The 21,418-nt window shown below is 36.6% G+C and overlaps 1 protein-coding gene across 5 annotated transcripts in view; it reads right to left on the reverse strand.

The window, feature by feature from the left end:
• Nucleotides 1-21,418, reverse strand: part of NBEA (neurobeachin) — a 546,841-nt gene that overhangs the window by 457,377 nt on the left and 68,046 nt on the right. For all 5 annotated transcript variants that reach the window (XM_060191623.1, XM_060191622.1, XM_060191624.1 and 2 more), the window contains exons 6-8: nt 20,567-20,693; nt 18,226-18,345; nt 16,949-17,095 (exon numbers count right to left, since the gene is read on the reverse strand). In XM_060191623.1, the coding sequence (XP_060047606.1) occupies nt 16,949-17,095; nt 18,226-18,345; nt 20,567-20,693 (394 nt within the window). The remainder of the gene's footprint in view (nt 1-16,948; nt 17,096-18,225; nt 18,346-20,566; nt 20,694-21,418) is intronic.

The following is a 21,418-nucleotide window of genomic DNA, read 5'->3' on the forward strand; positions in this document are numbered from 1 at the left end:
CCTAGTGGAAAGAAATATATATAAAAACAAATTAAAATAAACTAAAATAAAATGTAACGAGCTGGGTGGTGGCACAACCAGTTGAGTGCACATGTTATTAAGAGCAAGGACCCACAGTGAAGTTCCTGGTCCCCATCCAAAGAGGAAAACTTCATAAGCAGTGAAGCAGTGCTGCAGGTCTTCCTGTCTCTCTTTTTCTCTCCTCTATCTCCCCCTTCCCTTTTAATTTCTCTCTATCCAAAATAAAATAGGCCTACTAGCTATCTACAAAACGGAGACCCCCCACCCCAACTCGTCATCTGCCCTATTCCAGTCTTTAGGTTCATGATTAGTCAACAATTTGTTTGGCTTTGTATGTTGACTCTCTTTTTTCAGCCACCAGGTTCCAGATGCTAGCATGCTGCCAACCACACTTCCCTGGACAGACAACCCCACCAATGTGTCCTGGAGCTCGAGTTCCCCAGAACCCTGCCCCACCAGGGAAAGAGAGAGGCAGACTGAAAGTATGGATCGACCTGTTAACACCCATATCAGTGAGGAAGCAATTACAGAAGCCAGACCTTCCACCTTCTGCATCCCACAATGACCTTGGGTCCATGCTCTCAGAAGGTTACAGACTAGGAAAGCTATCAAGGGAAAGGATGGGATATGGAGTTCTGAAGGTGGGAATTGTGTGGAGTTGCACCCTTCTTATCCTATGGTTTTGTCAGTGTTTCCTTTTTATAAATAACAAAAACTAAAAAATAAATAAATAAGACTATAACAATGCTACCTAGAAAAAAATGTTTTTTTTAAAAAAAGTGTATAAGATGGGTGGGATATATAGCATATGTTTATGCAAAGAGACTCTCATATCTGAAACTAGGAAGTTCTGTCTCCCAAATCACCACAAGCCAGAGCTGATGTGGGAAAGGAAGGAAGGAAGGAAGGAAGGAAGGAAGGAAGGAAGGAAGGAAGGAAGGAAGGAAGGAAGGAAGGAAGGAAAGGAGGGAGGGAGGAAGGAGAAGGAAGGAAGGAAGGAAGGAAGGAAGGAAGGAAGGAAGGAAGGAAGGAAGGAAGGAAGGGGGAGTCAGGCAGTAGTGCAACAGGTTAAGGGCAGGTGGTGCAAAGCGCAAGGACCCGCTTAAGGATCCCGGTTCAAGCCCTAGGCTTCCCACCTGCAAGGGAGTCACTTCACAGGTGGTGAAGTAGGTCTACAGGTGTCTATCTTTCTTTCCCCCTCTATGTCTTCCCTTCCTCTCTCCATTTCTTTTTGTCCTATCCAACAATGACATTAATAATAACAATAATAATAACATCAAGAGCAACAAGGGCAAAAAAATGGGGGGGTAGCCTCCAGGAGCAGTGGATTTGCAGTGTTGGCACCGAGAGTCCTAGCAATAACCCTGGAGGAAAGAAAGAAAGAAAGAAAGAAAGAAAGAAAGAAAGAAAGAAAGAAAGAAAGAAAGAAAGAAAGAAAGAAAGAAAGAGAGAAAGAGAGAAAGAAAGAGAGGAAGAAACAGAGAGAGGAAGGGAGGGAGGGAGAAAGGAAGGGGAAAGAAGGAAGGAAGGAAGGAAGGAAGGAAGGAAGGAAGGAAGGAAGGGGAGGGGAGGGGAGGGGAGGGGAGGGGAGGGGAGGGGAGGGGAGGGGAGGGGAGGAAAGAAAGGTACTTAAAATCATGCCAGACTGTAATCTAAAATTGTAGCTTCCATGTAAAATTAAGTGCAATGATTTTTATTCTAAATCACTTTTTTTCTTTTAAAAAATTACAATAGGATAAAAGGGGTACAAACTTTTTTAAAGAATTTATTATTCATGAAAAAGAGAGAGAGAGAGAGAGACAGAGAGAGGAGAAGGAGGAGGAGGAGGAGGCGGCGGCGGCCAGGCATCACTCTGGTATATGTGCCGCCAGGGATTGAACTCAGGACTTCATAGTTGAGAATCCAATGCTTTATCCACTGTGCCACCTCCTAGACCACATTTCAACCACCCTTTATTGAGATCTCTGACTTTAAAAAAAAATTACTGATTCAAACACTAAATACTCTATTTTTCTTCTTTGAGAGGTGAACCTAGTCATTTGCAAAGTATATTCAACTTAAAAGTTTTCTGGATAAAATCATAATTGTACACAACTGTAGTCCAGTATTTAGTTCCTCTGGATAAAATCACAATTGTACACAACTGTAGTCCAGTATTTAGTTCCTATGTTACTTATCTGAAAAACTAGGTATCAATATTAATTATAATATAATTTGAATTTAATAATAAGTTTTGCTCATAGTCATGCTTATTCCTATTTCTGTATGCAATTCCTCCTCTACTCACAATCTAAGACACACTTAGTGTAGACTTTATAAATTGCTTTAGTGGGTCTCTGTATATAGTAAAGTTTTTCAGGTTTTGGTTGTTTGAAAAGTTAAGACACATTCAGAGTTTACCCAAATTTTTTGGACCTCATGTCAAATTACTACATATAGTTGAAGTCTTTTATTGTTTGTTTTGTTGTTATTATTTTCCAGAGCACTGCTAAACTCTAGTTTATGATGGTGCAGGGGATTGAACCTAGGATTTAGTAGTCGCAGGCATGAGAGTCTCTCTGCATAATGAGTATGCTACCTACCCCCTTGCTTAATCATTTTAAAATAAAGTGACTTAAAGCAACATTTGTTATCTTACAATGTCTGTGTGTTAGGTGTTAGGAATAGGTTGTGGATCTTGTAAAGCTGGAATTAAGTTATCAACTAGGCAGCATTCTCATCTAGAGACATGATGGACAAAAAATCCAAACTCACTGAGGCTGTTGATTGAATTCTTTTCCTTGCAGTTGTATGAGTGAAGAACCCAATTCTCGATATTTTCAGCTACAGACAAGTATTTATTTTATGCTACAGGCTATACAACTTTCATTTCCACAGGTAGTTCACAGCATGGAAGCTTGCTTCTTCTAGACTAGCAAGAAAGTAAAACTGAGACTTCTGGCAAGATGGAGTCATATTACTTAATACAACCTCAGGAATGGCATCCATCATCTTTGCCATAATCTGTCTTCTAGAAGCAGATCACAGGTTTATTCACAGTCAAAATGATATCATTATACAAAGTTATGAAGAGAAGACAAGGCTCCTTGGGAATTTAGGATCTGTCCATCTCAGTACCACCTTTACTTGATAATGATTTTTCTCCCAGGATACTTAGAGTATAGTTCTATTAAGACAAAGTTGGTTAGAAGTCTAATTATAATTTATTTGCTTTTAAACCTGTCTTTTCTTTTATGTCTATTTTGCCACCAGGGTTATTAATGGAACTCAGTATCTGCACAACCAAGAGCTCCACGGCTTCCAGCAGTCATTTTTGTTTTTGAGAAGGTGAATGAAAGAGAGGTAGAAAGAAAAATAGGGAGAGAGACATACAGAATGAACAAATACTTGCAGCAACATTGCACTGCTTGCGATGCTTTCTTCCTGGGGCTCTGAACCTAGTATTTAAAATAGTATTCAAGAAACATTCCTACCAGCTCCTTTGTGAACAATTTGCTATAGGATAATTAAGATAACCAAAACACACACTATAGAGAAGATGAAGAATCCCAAATAGATACTCAGGAAACTATACAAAATTAAGTTTTTTAAAAGGCAAAAAGGAATGTAATAACTATGTGTCTTCAAAGTCACATAGTTATTGATAAAGACCTGTATTGATTTGCTTAGTCTACTGTAACACAGTCTGGGTGGCTTAATCATCAGATACTGATTTTTCACAGTTCTGGAGGATAAAAGTCCAAAAGCAAGGTGTCTGCAGGAATTTTTTTTTCCCTATAGATTCTCTGTTTGGATTACCAACCAGATAACCATCTTCTATTCCAAACATGGAAGAGTTCACATCTCTGTGTATATTTCACTCAGCCTCTCCCTACTTAAACTTGGGAGAGGATGATTCTTGGCTAGGAGACAGGTTATTTTCCTCTGTCACCATGGGGTTCTGGGCATCTTCAACTGTCATTGAATTTGTGGAAGCACAACAACTGAAATGACTGTTGGTGTTGAGTCTCAGCTCCTTGGTTCTCCTTGTCATCTCCATCACTGTCTTCTCGAGTCTATTTTGGGTAAGAAGGTCCCTGAAGAATTATGGTCTACAACTCTGATACACGAAGGGTCTTATTACTTTATCCTATTCTCCACCCAGACTACCAACAGTCTCTTTATTTTTGCTCGGACAGGATGACTGCAAAAATGTGTTGAGAGCCCAAAGTGTCTCCACAGGTAAATAAGTAAGAAACTGGTGCCCAAGTTAGAGCCAGAGCTGTTAGACTTGGCCTTTGGGAACACTTGTCATTTGCTCATTCTCCCCCCACCTTCCCGCCCCCAATCAATTCTGGACATTCTAGTCTCTTCATCTCCTACTTAACTAAAGTCCTTCCTGGAATTATTCTTTATGGAAGCCTGATAAGCAAATACATATTCCTGTGTCATTCCTTTGGACTCAGCCATTATCAGTTGCTTACATTGAACCATTTTACTCTTTCTGAAATAATTGCTGCAATAACTTTTTGGTCTCAACCAGTAAGAGTAACTAATATGAGGACAGCGTGGCCTCTACTCCCTCAGCAACTGGCTCTGGGTATGTGGCTTCTGGCAGTAGAAACAAAGAAGGTCAAGGAAAAGGGTCAACCTCTGGATTTTGGCCTCGGGATTATAATGATGATGACTAGGGCCCTCACTTGCTATGGCTCAGAGTTCTGTTCCTTAGGAACTGCCCTCTAAGTACAGAAAGAACACAACAGAATCTCCAATTACATTTCTGAAGGCAAACAATCACACTAAATTGATGAATATAATTTTTTTGGAAAATAAAAATGATTTGAAGCATGTTTGATGAACTAAAAGTTGTCAATCCTGCCAACGTCCATGTTCAGTGGAGAAGTAATTACAGAAGTCAGACCTTCTACCTTCTGTATCTCAAAGAGAATTTTAACCTATACTCCCAGAGGGATAAAGAATAAGGAAGTTTCCAGTGGAGGGGAAGGAACACGGAACTCTGGTGATAAGAACTGTATGAAATTGCACCCGTGTTATCTTATAATCTTGTTGAACATTATTAAATAACTAATAAGAATTTTTTAAAAAGCTGTCATAAAATCACTTTTCATCAAAAATACAGTCTAGTACTAAAATACTGAGAATTCTTTCCTTGTGTCACACAAAAACTGACTCTGAATGCAATTCCAACAGAACTACACCTAGCTGGAAAATATGGTAACATATTTTGAATGTGTAAATTTATTGCAAAATATGCTGTCTAAAATAAAATACTACTGCTCCTCTCCAAGTCAACTAAGAATAACAAAGAAGATCACCTGATAACACAATAAGACAAGACTCTACTTTGTGGCTTATAGACAGAGAGGGGCCTAAGGAGAGATTTCTGTGGCTGAAAGCCTGTACCTACTGAGGAGCAACTGGTAACAGTCCCACAGTTTGTGAGTTGAGGCACCACCTCCAGTCTGAGTTTCATCAACAAGAAAAAACATTGGAGAAATGAACCTGAACAAAAGCCCAGATAACCATCCCACACACACACACACACACAAAGGTAGCTAGTACACTAAGAATGAGGACAAGATCCAAACACTAATTGAGGTATTTGTCACAGGAGTGAGAAGAGAGTTTGAAAGTAATATCAGAAATGGGGAAACAGTAAATGAAACTCTGAAAGAAAACACTATCTCACAGTGATTAGAGAGCTGAAAGCTGAAATAGCTGAGCTAACAGCACAACTAGCTGAACAAGTCAATACAGTATCAGAACAGGGGAACAAAATAGCTTAACAAAAGAAAACAATAAAGGGGAGAAAAAAAAGAATAAGTGAGGAAGAAAACAGAATTAGCAAGACTGAGGATGGATTGGAGAAAACTAAGAAAGAAATAAGAGATCTCAAAAAGAAATTAAGAGATATGACAACAACAATAGAGGCATATGGGATGACTTCAAAAGAAGTAATATATGCATTATTGACTTGCCAAAGGAAGAAAGAGAGGGAAGAAAGGAAAGCATTCTACAGGACATAATAGCTGAGAACTTCCCTACTCTAGACAACATAAAAGACACAGAGGTTCAAGAAGCTCAGAGGATCCCAAACAGAATTAACACAAACTTACAGACACCAAGACACATCATATTTAGAATGAAAAGGAATAAGGATAGGGAAAGGATCTTGAACACTGCAAGAGAAAAACAGTCACCAACAGAGGAAAACCCGTAAGATTAGCAGCAGATTTCTCTAAAGGCCAGAAAAAGAATGGTAAGATATATATAACGCTCTCAATGAGAAAGGTTTCCAACCAAGTCTACTGTATCCTGCTAGACTGTCACTCAAACTAGATGGAGGCATAAAAACCTTCTCAGATAAGCAACAGTTGAAGAAATCAACTATCACCAAGGCTGCCCTGAAAAAAGTTCTGAAAGGTCTCTTATAAACAATCATAGCATCATAAACATGCATTATATCAGAACACCATAAAATTTTAGAATGACATTAAAATATCATCAATCTATCATATCAATAAATGTCAATTATTGTTGTTGTGGCCTGAATTCACCTATTAAAAGGCCCAGAGTAGGAAGGTGGCTCAGAAAACACAACACAACCCAACAATATGCTGTCTACAGGAAACCCACCTAACTCAAAAAGACAAGCACAGACTCAAAGTGAAAGGATGGTAAACTACCATACAAGCTAATGGACCAAAAAAAAAGGGGCAGAAATAGCTATTCTCATATCTGACACAATAGACCTTAAAATAAATAAAATTTAACAAGAGAGGGATGGGGCCGGATGGGAACACAGCAGGTTACACACATGGCATGAACCACAAGGACTGACGTAAGGATCCCAGTTCGAGCCCCCAGCTCCCCACCTGCGGGGGGGGGGGGGGTGGAGGTCGCTTCACAAGCGGTGAAGCAAGTCTGCAGGTGTCTATCTCTCTCTTCTCTCTGTCTTCCCATCCTCTCTCAATTTATCTCTGTCCTATCCAACAACAACAGCAAGAAAAGGGTAAAAATAGCCTCTAGGAGCAGAGGATTTATAGTGCAGGCACTGAACACCAACAATAACCCTGGAGACAAAAAAAAGATAGGGATGGACATTACTTAATGCCCAGAGGATCAGCTAATCAAGAGGCCTTATTATTATGAACATCTATACACCCAAGGAAAGGCTATCTAAATGCATCAAGCATCTACTGAAAGAGCTACAGCAATATATTAATAGCAACATAGTATAAGTAGGGGATGTTAGAACAGAAACCATCAAATACTTAGAGGAAAATATAGGTAGAAATCTTTTCCATCTAAATTTTAAAAGCATCTTCAATAAAATTAATCCAATTTTAAAAAATAGTTGAACAATAAACACAAAGTAGAGCTTGGACTGGGTCTGGTGTATTGCACCAAAGTAAAGGACTCTGGGGTAGGGGGTGGAGAGTTCAGGTCCTGGAACATGATGGCAGAAGAAGATCTAGAGGGAAGCTGAATTGTTATGCAGAAAACTGAGAAATATGAACAGGGTTAGATGGCCTAATAGTTATTCAAAGAGAATCTTATTCCTGAGGCTCAAGTCTCAGGTTCACGGTGAATTCTCCTTCTTTACCAAGATACCATGTTAAGTGAGATAGATAAATCATAAAAAAAGAATGACTATGGGATGATCTCACCCATAGACAGAAGTTGAAAAACAAGATCAGAATGGAAAATTCTAAACAGAACTTGAAATGGAGTTGGTGTATTGCACCAAAGCAAAAAACTGGGGTGGAATGGGGGTTTCAGGTTCTGAAACATGATGGCAGAGGAGGACCTAGTGGGGGTTGTATTGTTATGTGGAAATGTTATGAATGTACAAACTATTGTATTTTACTGTTGACTATAAACCATTAATCCTTCAATAAAGAAATTAAAAAAATAAAGCATAAAAATAAAATACTACTTAAAATACGGTACATTATAAATAGAACCTCACTAGTCTGCTTCATATGCAAATAAGTATGTACTACTCATATGCTTTAGCTTCCATAAAAATTGCATTCATAAACATTTTAGACATAAATAAATGTAACAAATAACCAAGAAGTCACAAGGGAGAAGTACACATAAATGGTTCCTCTAAAGGAAAAGATAATGGAAACAAAGTGGAGGAATATCACAATAGAAGCAATGTCATTGAAATAAACATGCTAAAGGGATGCAAGCAAAGCAAAACATTATTTTAAATCACAAAACATGTAGTGATTTCATTGAATTCTGAAAGGATATTTCCATCTTCATTAGATCAAAGTTTTTCTCAATTTCAACTACTTGTATATGTCCTAGTAAAACATGAATCATGTTGTTAAATTTAATAGTAATTTCTCAGTCCTCAGTTTCAGGACACCACACCATTCTGCTTCAGTTCCTTACTCCCTTAATATCTCATTTTTCTTTGCTGGGTTCTCATCTTCCCAGTACAGAATGGGAAATATCCTTTTTTTAAGAGAACTGTTCTTTTTTATATAAGTTGAATGAATCTTTTCTTTTTTTAAAACAAAAGCAACCTTCACCTAGCCTTCAGAGCACCTGTCATGAAATAAATGTTTGCCAAAGACATTTTGGGGTGGCATATTTTAGCTCTTCTATACTGTCAGTGAAACAGTCACTGTGCTATTAAAAACATGGTAGGAAACAAAGGCCCCAAATGAAACTCTTCCTGCCTGGCCCTGCCCAGACATACTATCTAACCTAACTGCAGTTTTAATCTCTCCCCAAAACTGTAGTCTTAAGCAAATTAATCTTGGGAGTCAGGTGGTAGCGCAGAGGGTTAAGCACAGGTAGTGCAAAGAGCAAGGACCAGCGTAAGGCTGGTTCGAGCCCCCAGCTCCCCGCCTGCAGGGGAATTGCTTCACAAGCGGTGAAGCAGGTTTGCAAGTGTCTCTCTTTCTCTCCTCCTCTCTCCATTTCTCTCTGTCCTATCCAACAACAACATTAATAACAACAACAATAATAACTACAACAATAAAACAAGGGCAACAAAAAGGAATAAACATTAACAAAAAATTTTTAAAAATCAGTTAATCTTTAGTTTCCTGATTAGCACTTGAAAGGTAGTCTGCATGATATGCATGATTAAAAAATACAAAACAAAAAACAAAAAAACAAATCTCTATCTTCCCCTGAAGGAAGGTGATGCCTAACATAAATTCTTTTGCTGAGGGGCAGAGGGGGTGGGGAGGAGGTTTCAGGTCCTGGAACATGCTGGCAGAGAACCTAGTAGAAGTTGTGTTATTGTTGATTGTAAAATATTAATCCCTCAATAAAGAAATTTAAAAAATAATAAATCCTTTTGCAGATAATCTTTTCCCACCCTCTTTCTGACTATAAAAAACTTCCATTTTGCAGCTGAGAAAATTGACTTACTTGGTAAAGCAAGAATTTACATGTCTGAGAATCCTGGTTCTGCCCAGGCATCATATGTACTGAAATATTAGTCTAACTTCTCTCTCATAAATCTTTAAAATTTTGTATGAGTTCCTTTCAGTCTTTCTGCTTCAGAAGGAATGCTGCCTGATCATGAATCATTTAACAAAGTCAATTAGATCTCTACCTTTATTCTGAAGAGTTTTGTTTCTGTAACCCAACAAGTAAGATTCTTGCTAAAGGCCTTCACAGCTGATCTCCCGCTTGCCGTAAAAGCTTTCCCAGGAGGCGGGTGGTAGTGCAGCTGGTTAAGCGCATGTGGTACAAAGCACAAGGACCAGAGTAAGGAAGGATCCTGGTTGGAGTCCCTGGGTCCCCACCTGCAGGGGAGATGCTTCACAGGCAGTGAAGCAGGTCTGCAGGTGTCTTTCTCTCCCCCTCTCGGTCTTCCCCTCCTCTCTCCATTTCTCTCTGTCCTAACAAAGACAACAACAACTACAACAACAATAATAATTACAACAACACAATGATGAAAAACAACAAGGGCAACAAAAGGGAAAATAAATAAATAGTTCTCCCACAGAAATTCGTATAACTGACATCAATTTCACAACCACAATATTCCTAATCACTATCTAAAACTACACTCCAGTGGCCATTGGAGAGGTAGCAGTCATACAGATGGAGAACACAGAATATCACACATGCCATAAGAAAAATATATATTTTAAATGCACTCCACCCCACCACTTTCTTCCCTTCCAGTCAATATTTCCAGTAACATTTATCATCATCTAATACAGTTCTTCTTTTTTATCTCTTTCCTCCTATAGATTAAGAACATTCCCCTCCAACAAATAAAGGCAAAAATTTTGGCCTTTTCTTGATAGAGAAGGAGAAAAAACACAAGGGGAGGGAAGATAGAAAAGAGAAAGACAGACACCTGCATCACTGCTTCTCCACTGTGAGTGGGAACTGGAGGCTTAAACCTGGGTGGTTTCTTTACTTTCTACCATAGTTGCCATATATATTAAATGCAGCAAGTGTGCCACCAAGTGTGCTCTCTGGTCTGTTTTGTTCATTGCTGGCTTCCTAGTACCTGAAGATCTAGAACAGAAATGCCAATAAACAACATTTCATACATACTAAAAAAAAAGAATAGGAGAACCAGTGACTGCTTCTTACTCATATTTAATTTACCATAACTCCATTAGCTAGTGTTAATTTATTTTTTCCTTTCAGTTGAGTATATGAGCATGTCACATTCGATTTATAAAAGAAGTCTGCACCATGCAACAGAGCAAACAGATGCCACTTCAATGTATGTCTCTGGTAAAATGTCAACTTCATGAGATGGAACCTGAAAGCAGAATGGAGGTTGCTAAAATAACCTTAAAATATGTCTACTATACCATGTACATGACCCAGCTTCAAGTCTTGGTCCCCCCAACACACAAGAGGAAGATTTAGTGAAGTGGTGTCTCTCACTGACTGACTTTCTCTCTGTCTACATGAGAAAAAGTTGGCATAAAGTAGCAAATTAAGGGAGACAGGTGAAGGGGGAAAGGAAAGGCATTAACTTGTAAGCCTCCTTAACTCTTTTTAAAGAAAAGGCAGAACTTAATAATGACCTTCCCCTTTCGAATTTCCAATATCCTCTGCTCAGGCTAAATCTATTTAAATATGACTTCTGGAGCCATGTGCATATTACTCAATTGTTCTGGGTCTCTCCAATGTACAAAGAACACATACACTATTAATAACTTCTCCCTACTTTTGTCTTTTAATATGTCAGACACTTTTTTAATTATTTGTCCAATCTCTCAAGAATCCAGAGGGGCACAAGTTAATTTATTTTGCAACCAGACAAGACATGCATCAGGAAATTTAGTAGTGGATATTTACCTTTCAAAAAAAAAGACATGTGACCTTGAATTTGTTGATACATACTAGCTTTGAAATCTCAGACAATATAATTATAACCCCAAATACTTTCTAAAATACATAAACTTTATAACTATATAATTATTTTATATCCTCATCCAATACTTTCTACCATAGTTGTCATATATATTAAATGATAACCATCTTTTCCTTAATAGGATACTTTTATTTGTAACCATACTTTATCATTTCTATGTTTTTTATTATTCTTTTTAAAAATGTATTTATACAATGGAGAAACTGAGAGTGGAAGGGCAAAGAAAGAAGGAGAAAGAGAGACACCTACAACCCTTCTTCACTGCTTGTGAGGCTTTCCCCCTGCAAATGGAGACTGGAAGCTTAAATCTGAGTCCCAGCCCATATAACATGTGCACTCAATCAGGTGTGCCACGGTCCAGCCCCTTGAGATATTCTTCATTTGTTCCCATAATCCATTTCCTCCTTCAGACTATAGAGTTCATCTGGCAGTAATAAATAGTCTTAAGTTCCTTATATGTGTAAGACTTAATGAGTATTTTGATTGGATAAAGATTTCTGATTTGACTGAATAAAGATTTCTATTTGAGCAGTTTACCTTGCCCAATGACTTCTCTGATTTCTGGAGAGAAGGATGAAGTCACTCAACTCATCTTCTCCCCATATTTATGCCTACTTTCATTTGCTTGATAGCAATATTTTTATCAGATTTCTGACATATAATTATAATATATCTGTGAATTTACTCTGCTTGGAGGTTTATTTTCTGTTTGTTTTTTCCCACATCTAAGAAATTTTCTACCAATAATTACCAGATTTTTTTTCTTGGTCCTTTTGTCCTATAATACGTAATGATGTAACAAACTACTTCATATTTTTACATAATTTTGTTCCTGTCCCTACCTTCAGTCTTTTCTATTTTTTTATAATGCCTCCGTCAATCTATATTCAACATCATTTATTTCTTTAGGGTGGCATCCTACCAATAAGCCTATACAGTGACACTAGTTTACTTCACATACATGTTTTCCAGTTCCAAAGTTTTCTATTTGAAATTTTCCGTGTATGCACGACTGATAATTGCTATCTTTTAATTCATTACAAGTCAATTGGTTTATACCTCATTAGTTATAATAGCTTCCTCAAAGTTTTAATGTGGTATTTCAACAATTCTGGGTTATGTGCTAGTTTTCTCTTCCCCTGAGAAAAAGGCACATTTTTCTGCATCTTCATAAGATGAGCAACAGTGGATTGTTTGGTGCACACTGTGAATGCTATTTTGGTGAATGCTATTCTGTAGAGAACATATTGTTCTAAAAAGTACTGGTGCTTAAAAAAAAAATTGGAACACTGACTGTTCAGCTCTCAATTACAGTAGTGGCAGGATTGAACCTGGGATGACCTCTGAGGCCTCAGGCATGATAGTGTGCTGTATTGATGATGATACTATCTCCCTGGCCCAAAGCACTTGCTTTTAAGGATTGGTTTCTTGTTTATATGTAATTATTGATCATCGTATGTCTTGTGTGTGGTGTCTCAGATCTCAGTTCAGTTCTTATAGTCCAATTTACATTGTTGTTAGTTCATCATGGTCATTCACAATTTTAGAGATCAGCCAGAGAGAAATGAGTTAATTTTTTAAGGCCGAATTCATACCAATCTTTAGCTATCTTTTTTTCTGGGGTGGCTCATCAATTACCATCTAGCGCTAGATAATGTCCTAATGCGTTCACCCTGATTATTATTTACCAGAAACTTTTCTCTCAGAATAAATATTGAGGGACTCAGCTCATGCTGACCATTTGCTCCATGTTTTGACACCACCATAAACTTGTCTGTATTTATTTGCTCACCACAGGCTTCAGATATGAGGTGTTTTCTGTATCTCTAGAATTTATAAGTGGCTGCATATGGGGAGAACAGTACATTAAGAACTCACCCTTCAGGGAGTCAGGCGGTAGAGCAGCAGGTTAAGCGCATGTGGCGGAAAGCGCAAAGACCGGCAGAAGGATCCTGGTTCAAGCCCCTGGCTCCCCACTTGCAGGGGAGTCACTTCACAGGCGGTGAAGCAGGTCTGCAGGTGTCTATCTTTCTCTCCCCCTCTCTGTCTTCCCCTCCTCTCTCCATTTCTCTCTGTCCTAGCCAACAACGATGACATCAATAACCACAACAAGGGCAACAAAAGAGAAAATAAATAAATATAAAAAAAAATTTTTTTAATGTTATAAAAAAAAAAAAAGAACTCACCCTTCCAAATAAGTAGTAGAATACCCTCAGTGATTTTTAATTGTGGACACTGTTTTATATATTTTCTCTCATCAGTTAGGCATTTATGATATTACAATAACCTGATAAAATGACTATGTAAATAATCTTTCTTGATTGGAAGACAGCACAAAGCTAAATATTAAAATGTCTAGCAACAGAAACTAACTGCTTATACATAAAGTCACATAACAATTACAAAAATGTAAACAAATTACACATATCAAAATTTGCTTGTGCATTATCATGCCAGCCAACTTTTATAAAAGATGTCAATATAATCTTGTAGACAAAGAGACCTGCTCTATAAAAAACTAAATCAATAATGACTTTTACCACACTAGAAAAATTCACAGTGAGAAATAATATTTTAAAGAATGAGTTATTGCCTGTAAAGAGACAGAATAACCAGAGGACATGCACAGCTCTGATATACAGTGGTGCCAGGAACTGAACTAAGACCTCTGGAGCCTCAGACATGAAGGTCTATGGTGGGGTGAGAGACAATTTGGTGGTGAAGGAGGTATGTTGACAGCTATGTTGGGGAAACTTGAAACTATACGGCTGTGACAACAGTCTTATAAAACAGTATTTTCTCATTGACAAAAATACTAATAGCAAAATATTTTTTCATATAATGCCCCAAATTTAGAAACATTTCAAGTTAAAGTTCTGACTTTTATATAGGCAATTTGATATCTATGTTAGGATGGCAGGAGTGCATAATTCTGTAAGAGTACTTATGTACAGGACAAGGTGATAAATGAAAAACACTTTAATCAAAGAATGTATTAACAGAATCATAAAAATTACTAAGCTTTCAATATGGTTTAAGAATGCTTGTTTCCTTCTGAATAGAAAAACTATTATATACAATCACTAGTTTCAGGCTTTTTATCCTTTTTGATGCCAAGAAGCTCTTATCAAGTCTGGAATTTCACTGTAGCATTCCAACTTTGGTTTGGGCACTGTATATTCTTGTTTCTCTTTAAGGACTATACAACATAGTAAGAAAGAATGCCAGATTGCATACAAATCCAAAAATCTGAATTATAGAAGCTTTCCCAGTAAGTCAATATATCTTAGAACTAAAGATTCAACTCAACATAAGGATCCAGGAAAGAAAAAGAAAATATATAAGCAAACTAGAAAGTGTTACGCATGTACAAACTATTGTATTTACTGTCCACTGTAAAACATTAATTCCCCAATAAAGGAATGAATTTAAAATAAAAAGAAAATATATAAGCAAAAATTAAATTTCTTGAGATAGTAATCACAGCAATATGGATAAAATATGACAATAATGCTACTTTAATATAAAAATGAAAGTACTGCTGCCAATCTAATATGACTGTCATGATTAATAAAATCACTAGAAATGGAAACATCTTGCAATAAGTATAAATTCAAACTGTCTGGCATGAAGCACAAGGACCAGCATAGGGATCCCAGCTGGACCCCCGGCTCCCCACCTGCAAAGAAGTCGCTTCACAGACAAGTGAAGCAGGTCTGCAGGTGTCTATCTTTCTCTCCCGCTCTGTCTTCCCCTCCTCGCTCCATTTCTCTTTGTCCTATCCAACAACGATGACATCAGTAACAACAACAATAATAACTACAACAACAATAAAAAACAATAAGGGCAACAAAAGGTAAAATAATTAAATAAATATATAAAAATTTTAAAAAATCAAACTGTCACTCACATGTCCAGTCTAGAACATAAAAACAAAAACAGAAATACTCATGGAAATTTAAAAAATGGAATATTTTTCATGTTCAGTATTTCATTTTCATCACATAGTTGACAGTGATTAAAAAAAACTAAGTTAAAAACAGCACTTTTATGCACTTCTGAGTTATAAATACAGTTACTTACACTGTATGATTCACTCTTATTTCCAGTTTATAATGTCAAAATTCCCAAGGTGATTTAAACAAAATCCTTACATTTCTCCTAGGCTGGGGTATTGCACATTCAAAACTAATCAAAACATATAAACACAACATCTTCCTAAAAAGCCATTCATATGAAAATTAAATTAAGAATCAAAAAGATTATGATATATTAATAGAATTTTTCCTTTCTATTTTATTTGACAGAACTGAGAGAAACTAAGAGGGACAGAGATATAGAGAGGGAGACACAAAAACAGATACCTGCAAACCTGCTTCACTACTCACTCATGAAGCATGCCTTCTGCAGGTAGGGAGTAGAGGTTTGAACCTGGGTCCTTGCACTATGTGTGTTCAACCTTGTGCACCACCACCTGGCTCTCTTAAATAATAAACTTTTCTTCCTCTCTCTCTCTCTCTCTCTCTCTCTCTCTCTCTCTCTCTCTCCCTCTCTCTCTTCTTTTGCCTCCAGAGTTATAGCTGGGGCTCAGTGCCTGCACTAGGAATGCACTACTCCTGGAGCCCATTTTTTTTCCATTGTTGTTCCTATTTTGCTACTGTCCTTACTGTATTGTTGTTATTGTTGGATAGGATGAAAGAAATTGAGAGAGGAGGGGAAGACAGAGAGGGGAGAGAGAGACACCTGCAGATCTGCTTCACTGCTTGCAAAGCAAACTCCCCTCAGCTCCCCCCGCCCCATGCAGGTGGGGAACTGGGATCTTTGCACTGGTCCATGTGTTTTGAACCATGTGTGCTTAACCTGGTGCACTACCACCCAGCCCCTAAGTAATAGGCTTTTCAGACTTACATTGATAGCTACTTTCTTATGCACTATAAATGGTGCATAAAAGTAGAGCTTAAGACTGAATGATTTCAGGGAATCGGGCTGTAACGCAGCATGTTAAGCGCACGTGGCGCAAAGTACAAGGACTGGCTTAAGGATCCCGGCTCTCTTTCTCTCCCCCTCTGTCTTCCCCTCCTCTCTCCATTTCTCTCTGTCCTATCCAACAACAATGACATCAATAACAATGATAACCATAACAATAAAACAACAAGGACAAAAAAGGGAATAAATATTTTAAAAAGACGGAATAATTTCAGTTGCTTGTAATCTTTTATAGCATTTTCTAAATCTTTATGTAAATTACCTTTAATTGAAACTTTATTTCAAAATTTAAGATTTCAAATACCACATTAAGAAATAATGCTTTATAAAATACATTGCTTAAGAAAACTACTAACAAAATCCAAACTCTCAGTAGCAGAAAACATTCTAATGAATGAAAAATGTTCATTAAGAGAAAAATGCATCTTTGAAACAAAGTACAGACTAATAACTCAGTTCTGAAAAAGAACTGTCACTGAAGAAAGACTGTGTTATACTGGACCATACTGCACAAGTTAAACTTGCCAGAACATTATAATATAATATAGTAATCACTACCTTATATCCAGGTCCTAACTGATGAACTGCAAATATCTGTGCAGGGTTGAGTGCTTCACTGAATACATACACGGCACCAAGCTGACCACAAAACACTCTATTTGCATCAGCAGTTTCTGAAGATCCAAGAAAGCACTTGTCATAGCTCTATTTTTTAAAAGACATAAAAATCAAATGCATTACTTTGTAATGATAAAATATTTAAAGATAACTGCCTTCATTGTCACTAATAACATAAAGCATGCTAATAACAAAAGTAAGTATCAATAGCTATATTTATATATAGAAGCTAGTTAAAAATATTTAGGAAAAATCTGTTAAAATTTTAACAGGTATATAATGAAAGAGTTATATTGTTAGAGTAGGAGTTAATTTCAGTATAGGACACCTGTTTTATTTTTATCTAAAGCAAGGGTAGTTACAAGAAATAAAATTTATTGAGATTTTAATTAGTATTCTCTATCCAGATTGTGTTATCTACTCTACTGCCAACATCTTGGTCAAAGCTAATATCTCTTTGTCATTACCACAGTAAGTTCTTTATGGATTACTCTAGTTCACCAATTTTCCCTTCAGAATATTCTCAACACTGAAGCCAGATTTATGTTTTTAAAGTGTTTGTCAGCATTGCATTATACAGCTGCTCAACACCTTAAAAAGACTTTTGTGCTGGGTAAAATGAGAAAGTCAACAATGCCTGTGTGACCATGAAGCCCCCTATGAGTTGATCCTTGACTATTTGCTCAATTTTATCTCATAACATTATTCTGCCCCTTCCTCACTTTTCCATAAGTAGGGACTGAATGCTTTTGTTCTCCAAACATTTCAGTTCTGACTCAAACCTCTAAGCCTTTGCACACATTGTTTCCACCAAATGTGAGACACTTGCTCCAAATATCCACAACTGGCTCCCTCAACTCCCCCAACTAAGATCATCTCTAAACTGTTTGGCCCCTCCCTTCTCTACAACTTCATATTCTATACCTAACCTGTTGCTCATTCAGTTTTTATCCACAGCACTTATAATCTTTTACCTAACAAATAAAAGTGACTACACAATATAAATACTCTGTTTAAGGGCATTTAACCCTTGTTTACCTTTAAGATTTATACATAGAATAAGACATTTGTTAAGCTTAAGACTGGAAACAAAACTACACTGACTTTTTTAACCTAAAACTTGGTAACATAATAAGAATATTTACTAGTTTCATCATACTAAATTACTATTATTTAAAAAAAAAATCACTGAATAGAAAAAAATTTAAAGAACTTACATCATTTGTGTTAACATGCCAAGCCATGTCACCATAGGATACCAGCTGTCCATTAACATAACACCGAATTTCACTGTTTCTCCATCGATTGTAAATGTGAACAATGCTGATCATATACCACTTAAAAAAATAAAAGTATCAAATATGTAATGTTTAATTATTAATATGTAAATAGCAACGACAGCAGTCATAACAATATAAAAAAAACTAGTATAGTCACAGGCCCTTTGGAATATAACTAAAATATGCCTACTAGCTATCTACAAAATGGAGGACCACACCCCCCAACTCTTTATCAGCCTCTAGGTCTATGACTGGTCAACAATTTGTTTGGTTTTGTATGTTAACTCTCTTTTCAACCACCAGGTTCCAGATGCTAGCAGGATGTCTACCAGACTTCCCTGGACAGACTACCCCACCAACGTGTCCTGGAGCTCCACTTCCCCAGAGCCCTTCCCCACTAGGGAAAGAGAGAGGCAGGCTGGGAATATGGATCAACCTGTCAATGCCTATGTTCAGCAGGGAAGCAATTACAGAAGCCAGACCTTCTACCTTCTGCATCCCACAATGACCTTGGGTTCATACTCCCAGACGGTTAAAGAATAGGAAAGCTATCAGGGGAGGGGATGGGATACAGAGTCTGGTGGTGGGACTTGTGTAGAATTGTACCCCTCTTATCCTATGGTTTAGTCAATGTTTCCTTTTTATACATAAAAAAAAATTTTAAAGATGCCTAGTGACTAATTACCTTCCACTACCATGTGTATTTTATGACAGTGATTTGACACTTTAAAAAGAAAAAAGGTAAAAAGAAAAGTGAAATATGTAAATTAGCAAACCTATACCAGATTAACAAATATAAGTAAGGGGTTGGGTTCTCCGCTGGCACACCCAGTAGAGAATACAAATTACTATGCACAAGGACCCTAGTTCAAGTTTCTCTTCCCCACTCCCTTCATGAGAGGCAGAGCATTGCAGTAGTATCTTTCACCCTTTCCATCACCCCCTTTTCTTCTCAATTTTATCAAAAATGGGGAGTCTGCCAGAAGCAGTGGAATCATCATATAGACACCAAGCACTGGCAATAACCCTGGTGATAATTTTTCGAAAAACAGACATAAGCAAAAGGTAAAATAAAAATGCAAATCATTAAGGACTAAGCCAAAAATTTAATTGATTCTATAGTTCAAAGTAAATTACTGATCAGCAGAATAATATAACTAGAAACACAATCAAATCTTAGTGTGTGGAATATTTTTATAGAAGAAGAGACAAAGGATTCACTGTGAAGATAAAACAATGTGAAGAAAATAAAAGGTATATATAGAATTTTATTTTTGCTGTTTTTATTATTTTTTAATATTTATTTATTTACCCTTTTTGCCCTTGTTTTTCATTGTTTTTGTAGTTATTGCTGTTGTTATTGATGTCGTCGTCGTTAGATAAGACAGAGAGAAATGGAGAGAGGAGGGGAAGACAGAGAGGGGGAGAGAAAGAGAGACACCTGCAGACCTGCTTCACTGCTTGTGAAGCGACTCCCCTGCAGGTGGGGAGCAGGGGGCTCAAACCGGGGGTTCGAACCAGGATCCTTAAGCCAGTCCTTGCGATTTGCGCCATGTGAGCTTTACCCGCTGCGCTACCGCCCAACTCCCACATACAGTATTTTAAAAAGAAGACATACATTATTACAGAAACAAAAGTATAATGCTTGAAAATTAAACTGATGTAAAAATTTAAAAAATGAGAAAGAACAAGACTGACTAGGTAGCAATTAATATGAAATGGTGGGCATCTATACCAAAACAGGGCATTGAAGAACAGAAACAAATCAGGGGCTAGAAGCAGTAAAAGGTTTCTAATTCTTGTGGTAAGGGATAAAAAGGGACCAAGATGAAAACATCCCATCACAAGATACAAACAGAACTACTGAAACAAGAATAAAAGTAGCAAGTTATAATGAAAGTGAATAAAGTTTACAAAAGAAAAATAAAAATTAAGCAGAACAAAGATGCTGTCTGTCTGTTCACTGTGATGCCTCCAAAATCTACAAAATTAGTACTCAGTAAGTATTCCCTAAGTGAATATTTATTTTATAATATCAGAACAGATCACAGCAAGAAAGAATGAAAAAGTGAGAAAAAAAGAATTCAGGAGCTTCATCTTTTAGAATACAAAATTTAGACACACAAGTAGGAATGCATGCTTTCTAAATGTCAGAAAAGGGTCTGAAATCAAAAGAAAACCAACAAAAGAGAATATTACAGAAGTTATAATAGCAGGTTTAACACATTGGGGATAATGAATTAAACCAATTTCAATTAAACTGTTTGTTTATACAAACCTTGCGTGGTTGAAAATCATATTTCACACAGTGTTGAAAACCCTTTCCTTTGGACTTCAGTGATGTGACTATTAGACAATTGCCAACAAAATGAGCAGAGTAGCCAACTCCTTTGCTGGTACGAAAACTATAAAGAAAACTGAGAATAGTGTAATACCCTCTGATAAAAATAACTATACATCCAAATCTGATTATACAATACTATAAATATAAAATTACTTTTCTTTAGAGTGGTTGAGTGGTAGGGGCATTACATATATTTAAAAAAGACTTAAGGATTAAAAATATTAAAAGAACGAGAAAATAAACTGGAAAATAGAAGACTACAGAACCTTTCAAACTTTCGATTTAAAAATATCACAAATATGTGAAAACAAATTAAAACCAACAAAAGATTTCATCAATCTTTAAGTGCTACTGGAAATTTCCAAATATAAAAACGTATTTACACAATGTTTTCAAAAATAACTTCTCTAATTCTACTATATCTTTGAAAATGATTTAAATAATTTAGAAGAAAACACAGTCAAGTTTGGTAAATAATGTAGTTAATCAAACAAAGCAGTTATTTTAATTTTAAAAATATGTGCTAATCAAATATAGGATACTCTCATAGAAGACCATAGCCCAGATGACAATTAAATAATAATATTTATAAAATTATAAATGCTTTGGAAAATGAAGATGCTACTTAACTATATGTTAAGGTCCCAAATTACCAATCTGAAGATATTCCCACTTATGTTTGAAAATTCAGATATTTGTTTAAAACTCCCCTTCATTATTATCCATGCCTTTACAATACATTTTACAAGTTATTAATCACATATTTTTTCCTGCATTCACATTTCT

Source organism: Erinaceus europaeus, chromosome 5, assembly GCF_950295315.1.
Source record: "Erinaceus europaeus chromosome 5, mEriEur2.1, whole genome shotgun sequence".
In the NCBI taxonomy this organism is placed as follows: domain Eukaryota; kingdom Metazoa; phylum Chordata; class Mammalia; order Eulipotyphla; family Erinaceidae; genus Erinaceus; species Erinaceus europaeus.